Source organism: Bombina bombina, chromosome 1, assembly GCF_027579735.1.
Source record: "Bombina bombina isolate aBomBom1 chromosome 1, aBomBom1.pri, whole genome shotgun sequence".
In the NCBI taxonomy this organism is placed as follows: domain Eukaryota; kingdom Metazoa; phylum Chordata; class Amphibia; order Anura; family Bombinatoridae; genus Bombina; species Bombina bombina.
Genome location: NC_069499.1, coordinates 292044915 through 292063414, shown reverse-complemented (window position 1 = coordinate 292063414; position 18500 = coordinate 292044915). Strand labels below are relative to the sequence as shown.

The 18500-nt window shown below is 36.1% G+C and overlaps 1 protein-coding gene across 2 annotated transcripts in view; it reads right to left on the bottom strand.

Moving 5' to 3' along the window:
* OSBPL11 (oxysterol binding protein like 11) overlaps positions 1-7258 on the bottom strand; it is a 223330-nt gene extending 216072 nt beyond the window's left edge. Inside the window, exons 1-2 of one of the 2 annotated variants that reach the window (XM_053698047.1) lie at positions 7069-7258; positions 4177-4393 (exon numbers count right to left, since the gene is read on the bottom strand). In XM_053698047.1, the coding sequence (XP_053554022.1) occupies positions 4177-4298 (122 nt within the window). In that variant the 5' untranslated portion in view covers positions 4299-4393; positions 7069-7258. The remainder of the gene's footprint in view (positions 1-4176; positions 4394-7068) is intronic. The other variant, XM_053698048.1, reaches the window with a different exon arrangement.
* Between the last annotated feature and the right edge of the window lie 11242 nt (positions 7259-18500).

Below are 18500 nucleotides of genomic sequence, written 5' to 3'. Positions count from 1 at the left end.
ACAGGTACAAATCCCCAAATCCAAACATATTCTGAAATCCAAGCTTTTTAATTAATATTTTTTTTTTAAAAAAATTTAAAAAAATTAAATATTGCCTAAATGACATAAGATTTTCTTGTTTACACTTGGTCCAATCTCCTCTCCAGAACCCACACCCAGTAAAATTAAAACTGTCCATTATGGACTACACAGTTTTAATTTCACTGGGCGTGTTCTATAGTATTTTTTTTTTACTTGGCTTATATGCACATGGGATAAGATTTTGGTCTTGAGAAATTCTTGTTAATCTTGCAGAAACGTTAACCACAATTTTTTTATATTTTGATGGCTGAGTGCCTATCTATAGTAAAAACCCCTTATCCACAGTTACAGTGGTTTCACTTATCCACAGTTGACCACTGTCCATACTGTAAACATTCATAATATAAATTCTGTGCCATTCTGAGTTACGTTATAAAATCTTGCTTGAGTCCAGCCCGAGGCGTTAATCATTCCTTTGTCCAGTGTATACGCTACCCAGCCGTCACTTAGTAGCTGTCTTGGTTATCAGATCCACTCTCACTATAGTGCAGTGCTTGTGTTCAAGTAACCCTTATTTTGCTTAATTCACATGTTTATTATTAGAATTTTTCACTAGAATTTTCCATTAATATGGCAGAAAGGGATTTGTAAAAAATAAAATGCTCATCAAGAAACAAAGTTTCTTTTTATAGCATATTTATTTTATTTTTTTTAATAACAAAAACATAACTGCATAAAAAGTCCTAAATCTGAACTTACATGCAAAGTGGATGAGAACAGCACCTGACTTATGCCACATGACAAAGCTTTTACAATAGACAGAATTACACAACTCTACATAAACTTCATCTGTCAACCTAAACGTAGTGACATTGTGCTGTTGGCTAACTATGCAACAACAAATGTTGCACAACGAACATCTCCAAGCTGCAGATTTTGTCTGAACACAATAACTGAGCAAAGCAAATTGTATGGTCACGATGCAGGAAAGTGAGGTTAATGAAACACATGCCATGGCTCTAAGCCAGAAAGAAACCAGGGTATTAGAAACATAGTTACAAATGAAAATGCTGTTGGGAATAAACATGCTATATACTAGACAGATCTTATCATTCAGTGTGAGCATACCGTATATTGTCTATACCACAAGCTTCTGGATTTTAGCTTAAAGGGACAGTCAACACCAGAATGTGTGTTGTTTAAAAAGATAGATAATCCCTTTATTACACATTCCCCAGTTTTGCATAACAAACACAGGTATAATAATACACTTTTTACCTCTGTGATTACCTTGTATCTAAGCTTCTCCTTGGTAACTTCACGTGCGTGAGCTCATTGTTATCTATATGAAATACATGAACTAACTCCCTCTAGTGTTGAAAAACTGTCAAAATGCTTTCAGATTAGAGGTGGCCTTCAAGGTCTAAGAAATTAGCATATGAACCTCCTAGGTTTAGCTTTCAACTAAGAATGCCAAGAGAACAAAGCAAAATTGGTGATAAAAGTAAAATTGGAAAGTTGTTTAAAATTACATGCCCTATTTGAATCATGAAAGTTTTTTTTGGGACTTGACTGTCCCTTTAATTAAATAATTTAGTGTCTCTATCTTGTACATTGCCACACTTAAAGTTACGTGAAAGTCAAAATGTCTTGATAAATATAGAGCATACAATTTACTTTGTTCTCACGATATACTTGGTTGAAAAGCATACCTAGGTATACACAACTAGGAGCTATCTGCTGACTGGTGGCTACACACATATGCCTCTTCTCATTTGTTCACCAGATGTGTTCAGCTAGATCCCAGAATTGCATTGCTGTTTTGGAGCTTACTTTAACTATGTGTTTAACTAATTTGCAGGTGTTAAACACATAATATACAAGCAATAGTACAATGGTAAAATGATCTACCATATTAGAGCATGTTTACACTTTTATGTCCATTTAAAATGACATAGAAATGCAAAAACAATTTGTTCTAATGTGTTATATGCAATTAATACTGCAATAAAGTGCGCTAACTAGGTGGTTAAAGGGATAGGAAAGTCAAAATTAAACTTGCATGATTCAGATAGAGAATGTAATTTTAAGACACTTTTAAATTCACTTCTATTAACAAAATGTGCTTCGTTCTCTTAGTATCCCTTGTTAAAAAATGAATATGCACATATCATACACTAGTGGGAGCTGCTGCTAATTGGTGCCTGCACACATTTGTCTCTTGTGATTGGCTAAATAGATATTTTCAGCTTCCTGTCAGTAGTGCAATGCTGTCCCTTCAGCAATGGATAACAAGAGAATGAAGAAAATTTGATAATAGAATTAAATTGGAAAGTTGTTTAAAATGGTATGTTCCAACTGAATCGTAAAAGAAAATGTTGGAGTTTACTATCCCTTTAAAGTCCTAAACAACAATGCACTACTAGCAGAACAAATCTGGTCAGCCAATGGTGAGTGGTAACCAATTACCAGATAGTAGTGCATTGATGCTTCTGAGCCTAGCTAGATATGCTTTCCTACAAAGGATAAAAATACAATGATGCAAAGTATATATTTGACAGTAAAAGTAAAATTTAAAGTCTCTTAAAATTGCATGTCTAAAGGGATATGAAACCCAAAATTTTTATTTTATGATTCAGACATTACATTTGATTTTAAAAACAACTTTCCAGTTAACTTCTATTATCTAAAGTGCTTCATTAAAGGGACATGAAACCCAAAAAAATTATTTCATGATTCAGATAGAGAATACAATTTTAAACAACTTTCTAATTTACTTCTATTATCTAATCTGTTCTATTCTCTTGGTATCATTTGTTGAAGGAGCAGCAATGCACTAATGGTTTCTAACTGAACACATGGGTGAGCCAATGATAATCAGTTTATATATGCAGCCACCAATCAACAGCTAGGACCTAGGTTCTCTGCTGCACATGAACTTGCCTAGATAAACATTTCAGCAAAGGATAACAAGAGAAAGAAGCAAATGAAATAATAGAAGTAAATTGGAAAGTTGTTTGAAATTGTATTCTCTATCTGAATCATGAAAGAAAAAAATGTGGGTTTCATGTCCCTTTAACTTGGTATCCTTAGATAAAAAAAGCATATCTAGATAGGCTAAGGCGAAGCAAGACATAACTGGAAGCTAGCTGCTGATTGGTGGCGGCACAAAAATGCCTCTTTTAATTGGTTCACCAGATGTCTTCAGATAGCTCCCAGTAGAGCATGCGCCTCCTTCAAAAAAGGATACCAAGAGAATGAAGCAAATTGGAAAAAAAAAGTAAATTGGAAAGTTGTTCCTGCTCTATTTGAATCATGAAAAAGAAGGAAAAGAAAAATGTTGGGTTTCATGTCCCTTAAATCCTGAAAGATTTTGCCTTTTATGTCCCTTTAACTTTGGCATCATTTACAGTTATTAATATTTTTTCAAACTATATTTTAAAGAAACAAGCTTTAGATTTTTAACCATGTAGCACAGGCTTCCCTTGGAAACAATCATGTAATCACTATCCTCAGTGTACAGAAGGAGAAAAAAAAAAACCTGCACATAAGGCTCCAAGAAATACTTAGTCATATCAAGACTGTGAGATTGACACAATGTAAACCTACACAGAGCATACGACTCCTATATACAATTATTAGTCATCTCAAAATAGTGAGATTGTTGGAAATACTAAATATATATACAAAAGACGAGTGGAAATAAAAAAAAGTTACCAGTGCTGGGTTATGCTGGCTAATGATTAAAAGTGACAATATAATCACACATGATAAATCAATAAAAATACTCCCATAAAACTGAAAACACTTAAGCAAAATAGCACATATCAGCATAATTCACAATGTTATAAGCAAGTAAAATGAACTTTCAAAACCAGGTAACTTTAGTGCTGTTACAGTCATAAAAATATAGAAATTGCTGCCTACTAAATTCACAGGATGACGTCAGGTATGTGTATGTCAGAAGCTGATATCTATAACAACAACTTGCGGTCATTTAGGTGCAATATGTTCCTGTTATTGTCTATTCGACTGTATTATAATTGTTTTAACTGCTAATTTACAGCTAATCCTGAAGTACTATTTATCCATCTCACTAATGCAAGTAAGAGATGCGGCCTAAAATGTCTGTCTATTTCCCACTCAGCCTCTTACCTGTACTGCCAGGCTTTGTTGTTCACACCTTTTCCAGATGAGCGATGGTTGTGAGGGCTGGGGGCCATGTCAATCTTTCCATCACTGTCAGAGACCTTCATGGGCTGTGGATCCCCCTGCATGCTGACAGAGTCCAATTTTTTCAGGCCTGTTATTCTCCCAGAAGCTACACCACTTGGTACCAAATATCACTCCTATCATAGGCACTTTTCTCTCCCTGTCAGACAGAATGTTTCTATCATTTTTTTATCTGCAGTATCTGTCTACTATAAAGACATTAAAAAGTATGTCTCTTGAAGGTTTTTTGTATCTCTGTACATATTAATATGTGTACGATATCCTTAAAGGGATAGTAAAGTCATAATTAGACATTCATGATTTAGACAGAGCATAACATTTTAAACAACTTTCCAATTTGCTTCTATTGTTTAATTTGCTTCCTTCTCTTGTTATCCTTTGCTGAAGGGTTTATCTAGAAAAGCTCAGAAACAGTTAAGAACCTAGGTTCTACCTGCTGATTGGTGGCTGCATATATATATATATATATATATATATATATATATATATATATATATATATATATATATATATATATATATATATATACACCAATTTTCATTGGCTCATCCATGTGTTCAGTTAGAAACCAGTAGTGCACTGCTGCTCCTTCAACAAATGATACAAAGAGAATGGAGCAAATTTGGTAATAAAAGTAAACTAGAAAGTTGTTTAAAATTGTATGTTTTACCTAAATCATGAAAGAAAAAATGTTGGTTTCATGACCCTTTAAGGAAAGAGATTTAATTTATGCACATGCTCCCCTACATATTAAAGTGAATGTCAATTTTGATGCTAAAGTGCCCAGTTTTTAAAAATTTGATTAAAAACAGAGGCACTTTAAGTAATTCATCAAAATTTACATTTCACTCCTGTTGTGAAAAAAAAAACGTACCAGCTTCCTCCACCCGTCGCAAAGCCTCTTCCTGGGTCTAAAATGAGGAATCCGGCTTCCTCCAATCACGGTGAGGAATCAGACACTGATTTCCCCGGGGGGGGGGGGGGAGCCATGATTGGAGGATGACCTACCGTCAGAAATGGCTTGCGACGACCGGAGGAAGCTGGAGCTGCTGTCAAGATTAAAAGGTAAGTTTTTTTTCACAACAGGAGTGAAATGTAAATTTTGATTAATTATAAAGTGCCCCTGTTTTTAATAGAATTTCTAAAAACCGGGCACTTTAGCATCAAAATTGACATTCACTTTAAATTGATTATTCTACATATCTTTTTATAATGCATCTCTCTTATAAACCTTGAGTAGAAAAGAACCAGGTCTCTATGATGTCTGACTAGACCAATAAACAAAAAGGCTGTAGTAGGAAACCAGAGGGAAATATTAGGAACCCTTGGTTCCTATGATTTGTTGAATCCTGATTTTAAAAAAGTTGAGTAAGCCTTAAAGGGAAAATTGAAATGTGCGCAAATGCATTTCAAATTTTGAATAGAAGCATTTCTGCAATATATTTCCATTAGTAAAAAGGCTTCTAGTAAATGTTATTAGTGTTTCAGTGGCATAAACACATATGCTACGTGTGACTACAATTCAAACACCATGCCTGTTCAGAGAGCTGGTGGGGGGTGTATTGCATCAGTGAAGTATTCATTTGTGTCATACAAGCCCCTGATGATTTCCTATGGTGTGATGTTCAAATTCTGGTGCACGGGGCACTCACAGCATATGTGTATATGCTACTTGAAGGACCATTACAGAAGAAATATTACATGCTCTAATTAGTTAGAGCATGTCATTTTTAAGACTAGAGACCCTGCAATGTTAGGTGTTTAACCCCATCAAAGGGGATAAACACATAGTAGAATTACTGCTCTGACCTCACAAAATGGATGGTGAGCCAATCAGCAGCCCTAGTTGCATAATTCAACTGATTGGATCAGTGGCAGTTTCTGCTTGGAACCAGCAGTTCTCTGCAGGTACTGAGCAGTACTTCTATGTGTTTATCCCCTTCAAGAGGGTTAAATGCATAGCATTGCTAGTCTTAAAGTGACATGCTCTAGCGAATTAGAGCACGTCATTTTTTTTCCACTATAATGGTCCTCTAATAACTTTTACTAGAAGCACTTATTGTAAATGAAAATATAATGAAAAAACATTTAAAGTAAAATTGAAATGTACATTTCAATTTTGCCCTTTCTATTTATTTAAACAGAACAAAAGATTCTCTCAGGTAACCAACTCTGTCCCATGCGGCAGTCTCTATACATAATGGTGTTTCCCAGGTGTTTCTCTCACCTACAGTATCCTAGCTTTCTCTCACAATGCATTAATATCTGTAGACAATTGGAATCTGTCACATGCAGTGGCCTGTCTATACATACTATTACTTAGGTGTATATCCTGTGCAGTGCCCCTGTCACGGTGTCAATACACAATCGCAGTCACTCCCAAGTGTCAATCAGATGTTGTATAGCTATCTATAAACAAAAGCTGTCCTAGGTATCTGTCACACGCAGTATCCCTATTGTCTCTATGAGGTGTCCATCACATGTCGTACCTCTGTGTATACACAATATCTGTCTCTCCCAGGTGTCCATCACATGTCGTACCCCGTGTATACACGATATCTGTCACGATCTATGTCTGTCACATGCAGTGAGTATCCCAGGTTATGCACAATACGTGTCTACCCCAGGTGTTTGTCAGATGCTGTTTGTATTCCTTTATATATTCACAACATCTGTCTCTTCTAGGTACCTGTCACATTCAGTAACCCTACTTATACACATTAGCTGTCTCTCTCACACGCTGTATTCCCTTGTATGCGCAATATTAGACTCCCCTAGGGTCAATCACATGCAGTATTGAAGTCTATACCATACCTGTTCTCCGGCAAAAACCTCTTTGAGATTAGGTTCTGTGTAGTGAGTTACGTTTAACACCCTATTTGCCAGTGTTTCCGGTTTCTCCTACCCGTTACGTTCATCCCCTCCATATCAAACATCATAAACCTCTGCCTTTCTTGGCAGTGATGTTTCGGGTCGGGCAAACAGCTTACGTCACTTCCAGGTTACTAGACTTCACTTTGACATCATGACGTAATGACTAAGTGAACGCCACGTTTGGAAAGGGCTAATCTTCCAGGAAATGGGAATGCAGCAGCTATTCAGGTCCGTGTTATCACACGGGAAGGAACCCAGAGCGGTGCGCACTGCGTCATTTCTTTGTTGTGGATACGTAAGAACTGTAATATTAGATGAATACATATGAATTAAACTTACTTGATCTTGACATGTCTGCATTTATTTTATAAATCAGCACAGTACTAATCAGTATTTATATTGGTAGAATATTACATTGAAGGCAAATGGTATTGTATGTGAATTTTCCTGTGTGATCACTTATAACAAGGGTTCTTAAAAGAACAGTATACATTAATTTTCATATAACTATGTAATAAGACATTACTATAAAGAAGAATATGCACAGATACGGATTTAAAAATCCAGTGTAAAACCTTTTAAATAATACTCATGCTAAATCACTTGAAAGTGATGCAGCATAACTGTAAAAAGCTGACAGGAAAATATCACCTGAGTATCTATGTAAAAAAGGAAGATATTTTACCTCACAATTTCCTCAACTGTGCTGTGTAAAAAGTTATTTTTCAGTTACAGCCCAACTGCAGGTGGTTTTTTTAAAAAAAGGAAGAAATTAACAGTAGCCAATCAGCATCAGCAGTGCTGAGGTCATGAACTCTTACTGTGACTTCATGAGAGATTTCATAGTAAACTTCCTTAAAGGGATAGTAAACCTTAAAAAAATATTTATAATTTTCATAAACTACATAAAAATCTATTTAACATTCCAATTAGTTATTATCGTTTTTTAAATATATTTATTTAATTTTGCAAAGAAAATAAAAATCATGCCAAACCCACATTTTTAATACTGCTCACGGCGAATTGAGGATTTCTACCTAGGTAGAAATAAAATGGCGTCACGCATGCGCAGTATTCATCATTTTGGAAGCGCATGCGTACTTGAACACCAAAAAAAAAATTCTTCAGCAAGCTCGTCATCATCTCCTCAACGGATATTAAGAGGAAACACGTGACCCTAGAGCTGTGGGTGTGGCGTGCCAGAGAGGAGAAGGGAGCAACGCTGTCAATTGATAATATTGACAAACAAAAGGCTAAGTAAGTAAACATTTTAATAAAGAGAGTAGATTTAAAAATAACAAACGGCTAATGTGTCTGAAGCACTTTCATCACACTGTTCAGACAGAGTTTCAGAGGATAAGAAAATATAGAGGGAAAAATGGATATAACAGAGCACTCAAAAAGTACTGAATAGGGAAAATTCTATATGTATGTGGATTTGCAGGAATCAGGTTTATATAAAACGTAACTTTTAATGATAAAAAATAAAAACTATATATATAAGTGGTGACAAACCATTCACTCAATCAAGTGTAGTTAAAAACAGTTAAAATGGATCATGAATGCTGTAATGCCAGGTATTAACCATACTAGGTGTGTTAAGTGGGTAGGTCTGGCAGGGAAGCACCATAAAATGCTCGCGGATTGCACAAAAACTGATCTGCAAAAGAGGATTGACCTCAAACAATAATTATCTAACTAGTGCAATGCTGGAGCGGTGCTATCGCTTGTCAGAATCCCACACTGTGTATATTAGTTCAAAGATGGAGTTTAACAATAAATTCCCATAGAAATACTGGTCTGTTTATCTGAGCCAATTCAAAGGCAAACAGTCAGGTAGAAATACTATCGAAGTCACTTATATATTAACATCCATACATAGCTATTGGGGTTTAACACACACAAAGCGTTAAGACCAGCATTCATACAGAGCACCTGATGCGCATTTCGCCACGTCCGTGGCTTTCTCAAAGGCTAACCCGTCCTGCCTCGTCCTACAAGCTTAAATACTACTAAAAACCAATCGGGTGAGTATTCATACACACCCCCTTAAAATTGGCTAATCGTTAATGATCTACCCTATTGGGTAGCAGTTCGTCACATGACTTAACTCGATAGTGACATCAATAAGTAGGCGTGAGCCTCCACGCAAACGTAAATAAGTCATCAGTTGGTATCTACAGGAATAACAACAGGGAGATATAGACAGAATGTAAAACATTCACTATCTTAGATCGCATTTGTTTCTATCTAGTATAGCGATCGATTGTTATGGTTAGTGTCTATACTTATCATTATTAGTGATTGCGATGCTATTTGTATGTTAATAAATATTAATGACATACTGAGTGTTCGTTATATATATATATGCCAGTTCACATAGTCTGTGTAAGTTAAGCAGATCATGATTGTACCCGTGAATAGGTCTGGAGATTGCGGTACGTAAATAGTCCCATATTTGTTTTCAGTGGACTTCAGTTATAGGGGTCAACATACAAGTCGATACATTACATAGCAATCAACAATATAACACAGGCATTTTTGTCCTATAGTATGGCTTTGAATATTATTGAACAATGAGATGTCAGTATCTTATTATTTTTAAATACATACTAAATGGATCCCACAAGGGATATGAATATGTAACTTGTGATTGACGTTAAGAGATAATAGGGTTAACGGATATGTGAAAATATTAGGCACATTACTCGACTGCCTTATACACCCACAATGACTTGGTATTTGAACAATTATACAGAGAATCCAAATACCCAGATAAAAGCATTGATCCAACTATGGGTTTATTACATCTATAGGGGACTTTAAAATCTCAACAAATATGGATATACTTAGTAGTTTATCATTTACATAGGACTACATGGTAACTGTGAATTGAAATTCAAACAACACACTGCACAGATCTTACAAGATATGAAAGCATAGTTATCAATAAAATAAGAATCTAGTGTGGTTTAACACACGTGAAACAATTAGCACACATGGTATACATAGATCTTGGTCTGTCCTATATATTGCAGAATATAACTAATCTAGATAAGATTATTATATGCCCTCAATGAACTATTTAATATACCAAATAATAATGAGAGATATAAGAATATTACCCTACCCATTCACCCCTATAACTGAAGTCCACTGAAAACAAATATGGGACTATTTACATACCGCAATCTCCAGACCTATTCACGGGTACAATCATGATCTGCTTAACTTACACAGACTATGTGAACTGGCATATATATATAACGAACACTCAGTATGTCATTAATATTTATTAACTTACAAATAGCATCGCAATCACTAATAATGATAAGTATAGACACTAACCATAACAATCGATCGCTATACTAGATAGAAACAAATGCGATCTAAGATAGTGAATGTTTTACATTCTGTCTATATCTCCCTGTTGTTATTCCTGTAGATACCAACTGATGACTTATTTACGTTTGCGTGGAGGCTCACGCCTACTTATTGATGTCACTATCGAGTTAAGTAATGTGACGAACTGCTACCCAATATGGTAGATCATTAACGATTGGCCAATTTTAAGGGTGTGTGTATGAATACTCACCCCTGATTGGTTTTTAGTAGTATTTAAGCTTATAGGACGAGGCAGGACGGGTTAGCCTTTGAGAAAGCCACGGACGTGGCGAAATGCGCATCAGGAGCTCTGTATGAATGCTGGTCTTAATGCTTTGTGTGTGTTAAACCCCAATAGCTATGTATGGATGTTAATATATAAGTGACTTCGATAGTATTTCTACCTGACTGTTTGCCTTTGAATTGGCTCAGATAAACAGACCAGTATTTCTATGGGAATTTATTGTTAAACTCCATCTTTGAACTAATATACACAGTGTGGGATTCTGACAAGCGATAGCACCGCTCCAGCATTGCACTAGTTAGATAATTATTGTTTGAGGTCAATCCTCTTTTGCAGATCAGTTTTTGTGCAATCCGCGAGCATTTTATGGTGCTTCCCTGCCAGACCTACCCACTTAACACACCTAGTATGGTTAATACCTGGCATTACAGCATTCATGATCCATTTTAACTGTTTTTAACTACACTTGATTGAGTGAATGGTTTGTCACCACTTATATATATATATATAGTTTTTATTTTTTATCATTAAAAGTTACGTTTTATATAAACCTGATTCCTGCAAATCCACATATATATAGAATTTTCCCTATTCAGTACTTTTTGAGTGCTCTGTTATATCCATTTTCCCTCTATACTTTCTTATGTTTATACAGGATATTGAGCGCCCCCCACCCTATTAATTGGTAAGGATTATTTTCCTTCTATGTTCACATAGCATAATTGTGCTGGGGAACTAATATGCAAGGTAATACAATAGTATTTCTCCTTTACCATTTCTAAAGAGTTTCAGAGGACGCAGTGCATCCAGATCTGCAGCAAGGTGAAGTATTTTTTCACTCAGTCACTGCGCTGTCTGACTCTGAAAATTAAACAGTGTTGCGATAAGAACGGAGTAATGAAGCAGTAGAATTGCAGTCAATAGCTGTTTTTGACAAATGTTGACTTAAGATAACATCCCATTACCTATGTAATAATTTATAGACTTAGTTTTTGACAGACGTGAAATTTTGATCTTGAGCGATGGAAGTGAACAATAATTGGCCATAAAACGATGCTTACTTGTGGCGTTTTTTGGAAGAACTAAATACAGCAGCCGATAGTATATAGTAGATTTGCACATGCGATTGCCCACAACTAATTATGCGCATGCCTATAGTGACAAGTAATACTCATTAAAATATTTAAATAATGATGTGATTGATGTTGCGCCATTGGATGGAGGATTTTGCTTTGAATATCACAAAACCCTGCCTACTATTGAGGGCTGTCTTTATTGCCATTTACTAAGAAAGCAAATATATAATTTTTAGTGATTTACAAGCTTCGTTTTATGGTAAGAAGCATTTACTTTGATTTTATTACACATGATTTTATCGTTAATGCTGTTTTCAATCAAAAAAACAAACAAAATTTTCTAACCCTTTAATGACCACAGCATTTTTCCATTTTCTGTCCGTTTGGGACCAAGGCTATTTTTACATTTTTGCGGTGTTTGTGTTTAGCTGTAATTTTCCTCTTACTCATTTACTGTACCCACACATATTATATATCGTTTTTCTCGCCATTAAATGGACTTTCTAAAGATACCATTATTTTCATCATATCATTTACTATAAAACAAAATATAAAATATGTGGAAAAAATGGAAAAAAACACACTTTTTCTAACTTTGACCTCCAAAATCTGTTACATATCTACAACCACCAAAAAACACCCATGCTAAATAGTTTCTAAATTTTGTCCTGAGTTTAGAAATACCCAATGTTTACATGTTCTTTGCTTTTTTTTGTAAGTTATAGGGCCATAAATACAAGTAGCACTTTGCTATTTCCAAGCCATTTTTTTTTTTTTCAAAATTAGCGCTAGTTACATTAGAACACTAATATCTTTCAGGAATCTATGAATATCCCATGACATGTATATATTTTTTTTTAGTAGACAACCCAAAGTATTGATCTAGGCCCATTTTGGTATATTTCATGCCACCATTTTACCGCCAAATGCAATCGAATACAAAAAAATCGTTCACTTTTTCACAAATTTTTTCACAAACTTTTGGTTTCTCACTGAAATTATTTACAAACAGCTTGTGCAATTATGGCATAAATGGTTGTATATTCTTCTCTGGGATCCCCTTTGTTCAGAAATAGCAGACATATATGGCTTTGGCGTTGCTTTTTGGTAATTAGAAGGTCGCTAAATGTCACTGCGCAACACACGTGTATTATGCCCAGCAGTGAAGGGGTTAATTAGGGAGCATGTAGGGAGATTTTTGGGGTAATTTTAGCTTTAGTGTAATGTAGTAGACAACCCCAACTATTGATCTAGGCCCATTTTGGTATATTTCATGCCACCATTTCACCGCCAAATGCGATCAAATTAAAAAAAAACACGTTATTTTTTTCACAATTTTAGGTTTCTCACTGAAATCATTTACAAACAGCTTTTGCAATTATGGCACAAATGGTTGTAAATGCTTCTTTGGGATCCCCTTTGTTCAGAAATAGCAGACATATATGGCTTTGGCATTGCTTTTCGGTAATTAGAAGTCCGCTAAATGCCGCTGCACACCACACGTGTATTATGCCCAGCAGTGCAGGGATTAATTAGGGAGCTTGTAGGGTTAATTTTAGCTTTAGTGTAGTGTAGTAGACAACACAAAGTATTGATCTAGGCCCATTTTGGTATATTTCATGCCACCATTTCACAGCCAAATGCGATCAAATAAAAAAAAAGTTCCCTTTTTCACAAACATTTTCACAAACTTTAGGTTTCTCACTGAAATTATTTACACCATTTTTTGCAATTATGGCACAAATGGTTGTAAATGCTTCTCTGGGATCCCCTTTGTTCAGAAATAGCAGACATATATGGCTTTGGTGTTGCTTTTTGGTAATTAGAAGGCCGCTAAATGCCACTGCGCACAACACATGAATTATGCCCAGCAGTGAAGGAGTTAATTAGGTAGCTTGTAGGGAGCTTGCAAGGTTAATTTTAGCTTTAGTGTAGAGCTCAGCCTCCCACCTGAAACATCAGACCCCCTGATCCCTCCCAAACAGCTCTCTTCCCTCCCTCACCCCATAACTGTCCCCGCCATCTTAAGTACTGGCAGAAACTCTGCCAGTACTAAAATAAGAGGTATATTTGGGCTTTTGTGTGTGTTTTTAAGTATGCCCTTTTCCCCCACATATTTACTTGCAACTTTTCTGTAGTATAGCGGTTCCCACCCGCTCCTGCCCCGTGCACGTGTCCGCCCGCCGCCGCCCGTGATCAGGATCGCTTCCAGCTGCTTTCCACACCGAGGATGTGCAGGGTACGTCCTCAGGCGTTAACTGCCTTTTTTTTAGGACGTACCCTGCACGTCCTTGGTCGTTAAGGGGTTAAAGTTTTTTTTCTTTCATGATTCAGATAAAATATGCAATTTTAAGCAACTTTCTAATTTACTCCTATTATCAATTTTTCTTTGTTCTCTTGGTATGCTCTGTTGAATGGACAGCAATGCTCTACTAGTTGCAGACTGAACACATGGTTGAGCCAATGACAATCGGTATATTTATGCAGCCGACAATCAGCAGCTAGAACCTAGGTTCCTTGCTGCTCCTGAGCTTTCCTAGATAAACCTTTAAGCAAAGGATAACAAGAGAAGGAAGAAAATTAAATAATAGAAGTAAATTGGAAAGTTGTTTAAAATTGTATTCTCTATCTGAATCATGAAAGAAAAAATTTGGGTTTCATGTCCCTTTAAACTAAATAGGGAAATAACATGAGTGTGCAGGAGGCTCACTCCCTTGCCTGTCCCGGGACAGACATACTTATTTGCTGCTTAAAGTCCTTTACAACGGGGTGTGAATACTTTGGACATTTAAGGTAAAATATCTTTCTTTTTTACATAGAGATGTTCAGGTGATATTTTCTAGTCAGCATTTTACAGCTATGCTGCATTACTTTCAAGTGTTTCAACATTTGGGTATCATGGCCCTTAAAGGGACAGTTTACTCAAAAATTTTCTTCCCTTTAATTTGTTCCCAATGATCCACTTTACCTGCTGGAGTGTATTAAATTGTTTACAAGTAACTCCTTTACCCTTATATTGGCATTTGAAATTGTAAATTTAGCATGTGGTATCCCCACCTATTCTGAAAGTTTGTGGCCGCGCGTACCAGCTATAGATAAGCTTTGTAAACACAGCCAGCAGAAGAAATTACACTCCCAGTGTGATAAAGCAGAGATAAGGTAATAAAATGTTGATTTTCCATTGTTCTCTCAAAGTACTGGTGATTGTTTTATGGACAGATGTAAGATAAAGAAGCAGGTATATGTGCACAATGTGATACAGTAATGAGATCTGATTATATCTACAAGCTCATCCTATTTTATTAGGCTGTGGCTTCAAAACACAAAATCAGAGCTTTAATATACACAAATAAACCTCAAAAAGCTAATTTTCATACATTTTTTACTCTGCAGTTGGTAAAAAAAGCAATTGTAAACACATTAAGGGAAAAACTATTTTACAGTATACTGTCCCTTTAAGCTCCCAGTTTAGCACTGTTGATGAGGTTAGGCTGGGACAGTATTTACCATTATAAAGACAGACTATCAAAATCATCACAAATCCTGTTAGGTACTAGTATGACTTCAACAGATGTAATTAGCTTGGTTTTATTTTAGATATAGATATCTAGGAACAAAACAATTGTAAGAAAATCATAAGGATTTTATCACGTTCATAAAAAACAGCAAATCCCAAATACAAAATCTTGCTACAACTAGTGCTGTTGTTTTTGCACAATCAAAATGTATTATCGAGGTATTGATATTGTTGATAGTTAAAGGGATATGAAAACCAAAAATTAGACTTTTGTGATTCAGACAGAGCACACAATAAAAAAACAAACAAAAAAAAACCCAATTTACTTCTATCATCAAATTTGCTTTTTTCCCATGGTATTCTGTGTTGAAAAGATACCTAGGTAGGTGTCTGAAGCACAGCATGGCAGGAAATAGTGGTCTTACATATGGATAACTTTCTAGCAAACTGCTGCCATATAGTGTTGCAGACACATGCAAGTTTCTGAGCTTATGTCCATGTTTTTAAAAAAGGATACCAAGAGAGCGAAGAAAATTTGATAATAGAATTAAATTAGAAAGTTGTTCAAAATTGCATGCTCTAACTGAATCAATAAAGAAAAAAATGGGTTTAATGTCCCTTTCTTAAGAACCTAATTGTAACACAAAGCCTGTTGCTATATTTTTTGCCACTCAGGGGTTACAAAGAGGGTTCCAAGCCACAAGTCCCTTATTTCTTGTCTTTCTGTCCTATTAACGTACTGTATGTTCCCATCCCCTCACAAAAGCACCCTTTTTTAGGACATTTTTCTAGCCGCCTGACTGTCTTTTATTGTAGCCGCTATACCCCCTACCTATCCTGGCTACACTACCTTGTGAGCACCTGGTAAACACCAAACTTTCACAGAATGTGCGCCTGAAATGATACCCAACACTTGGGGGTGCTCCTTCTAGAAGCCGGGTACTTCTCCGTTAACATTACAGACATAAAAAGGGGCAGAGGCTCAGAGCTAAATGTTATGCCCGGGAAACCTTATCTCCTGGCGGGATCTGGGCACAAGGGGGGAGAGCAGGGTCAGTATGTAATTGGATTTTTCATGTTTACATTTTACACCTTGTACTGTATAAAAACCCTGTGTCTTGACCAATAAAATGTGTTACTCTCTACTGCACTAAGCCTTGTCTGGTGTTTGCATGGAAGGAAAAGAGCTTAAAGGGACATTATACCCTAGATTTTTCTTTGAATAAATGTTTTGTAGATGATCCATTTATATAGCCCATACAGGTTTGTTTTGTATTTTAAAACATGGATAGTTTTGCTTATTTTTAAATAACTTTGCTCTGATTTTCAGACTCCTAACCAAGCCCCAAAGTTTTAGGAAAATGCCAACATATACTTATAATAGCTTGCTTCTGTTTGTTTAAAGGGTCTTTTCATATGCAAAGGAAGAGGGAGGGGGGAGTGTCTGCTATTTCCCATTTGCAGTGGGTGTTCCAGTAACCTTTTAAACAAAGCTAAACTGGGAGCTTCTAAGTAAGTTTTTAAACGGTTTTATACTGGATTTGTATATCAGTATCTGTGCATATTATTCTTTATAGTAGTGTCTATTACATGCAGTTATATGAAAATTGGTGTATACTGTCCCTTTAATCACTGCAAATAGGGCTATTAGTCGAGTAGGAAACAGGAAGTGGACATACTCGGCATCTCCAGAATGATCGTCTCCACCAGTAAAAGTGGTTCCGACTGCAAAGCACACCATTACGACTGCTAAGGCTGAGAGTTCCGTAGTTTAAGGGACAGTCTAGTAATAAACTTTCATGATTCAGATAGGGCATGCAATTTTGAACAACTTTCCAATTTTATCATTAAATTTGCTTTAATCCCTTGCTGGTATTTTTGAAAAGCTAAACCTAGGTAGGCTCAAACTGATTTCTAAACCGTTGAAAATCGCCTCTTAGCTCAGAGCATTTTGAAAGTTTTTCACAGTTAGACAGTTCTAGTTCATGTGTGTCATATAGATAACATTGTGTTCACTCCCATGGAGTTATTTAGGAGTCTGCACTGATTGGCTAAACTGCATGTTCATCAAAAACACTAAGATAAGGGGCAGTCTGTAGAGGATTAGATACAAGGTAATCACAGAGGTAAACATCTATTAATAAAACTGTGTTGGTTATGCAAAACTGGGGAAAGGGTAATAAAGGGATTATCTCTTTAAACAATAAAAATTCTGGTGTAGACTGTCCCTTTAGGCAGGATCAAGCCAAAAAGTCCAAGAAAGAAGTAGCAGGAACTCACAATGGATATATAAAAAAAAAAAAACTTTATTCCAAACTTGGAACGTCTGACATGTTTCGCACCCACTACAGGTGCTTAATGACAGGCATGCATATATCGGGAACTAAATCTGCTATCACTGGTTTCCAAATGATAATTTGTTTATAATTAAATTCAGTTACACTTAGAAGAAGTTTGTCCATGATAGCATCTTTATTTCTATATTTAATCTTTATTTATTTTGAACTGAACCTTAATAATACCGGCCATGTTGGTAAAATACCGTCTGGGTCGCAACCCTAGTATGGATACCTCCAGTTAAGAACACCTGACTCTGAAACCTGCAAGTTTAAATTTTCATTAACCATATGGAACTTGATGCTCCTTGTTTCCAGAGAGCCTTCAGGATCACCAGAAACAGAAGTTATGAAGCAGCGGTCTAAAGACCGCTGCTCCATAACTTGTCCACCTGCTCTGAGGCCGCGGACAGAAATCAATACGATCAGGTTGATTGACTCCCTCGATTGGCCGCAAATCTGCAGGGGGCGGCATTGCACCAGCCGTTCACAAGAACGGCTGGTGCAATGATAAATGCCAACAGCGTATGCTGTCGGCATTTATCGATGTGCGGCGGACATGATACGCTACTTCGTATCATGTCCGCTCGCACATTGATATATATGCCCCCTAATGTAATTCTGTCACATTTAAATTATTCAAATGTCAATTGAATAGGGACATAAAAGATCAATAATAAAATGTTCTAATGAGTTACACCATTTTATTATTTTACTGTTGCATGCAGATAACTATGTGTTAAACTCCTGCAAATTGGTCAAACAAGTGGTAAATTCAGCCCCAGACCTGCATTGCACTACTGGTCATAAGCTGA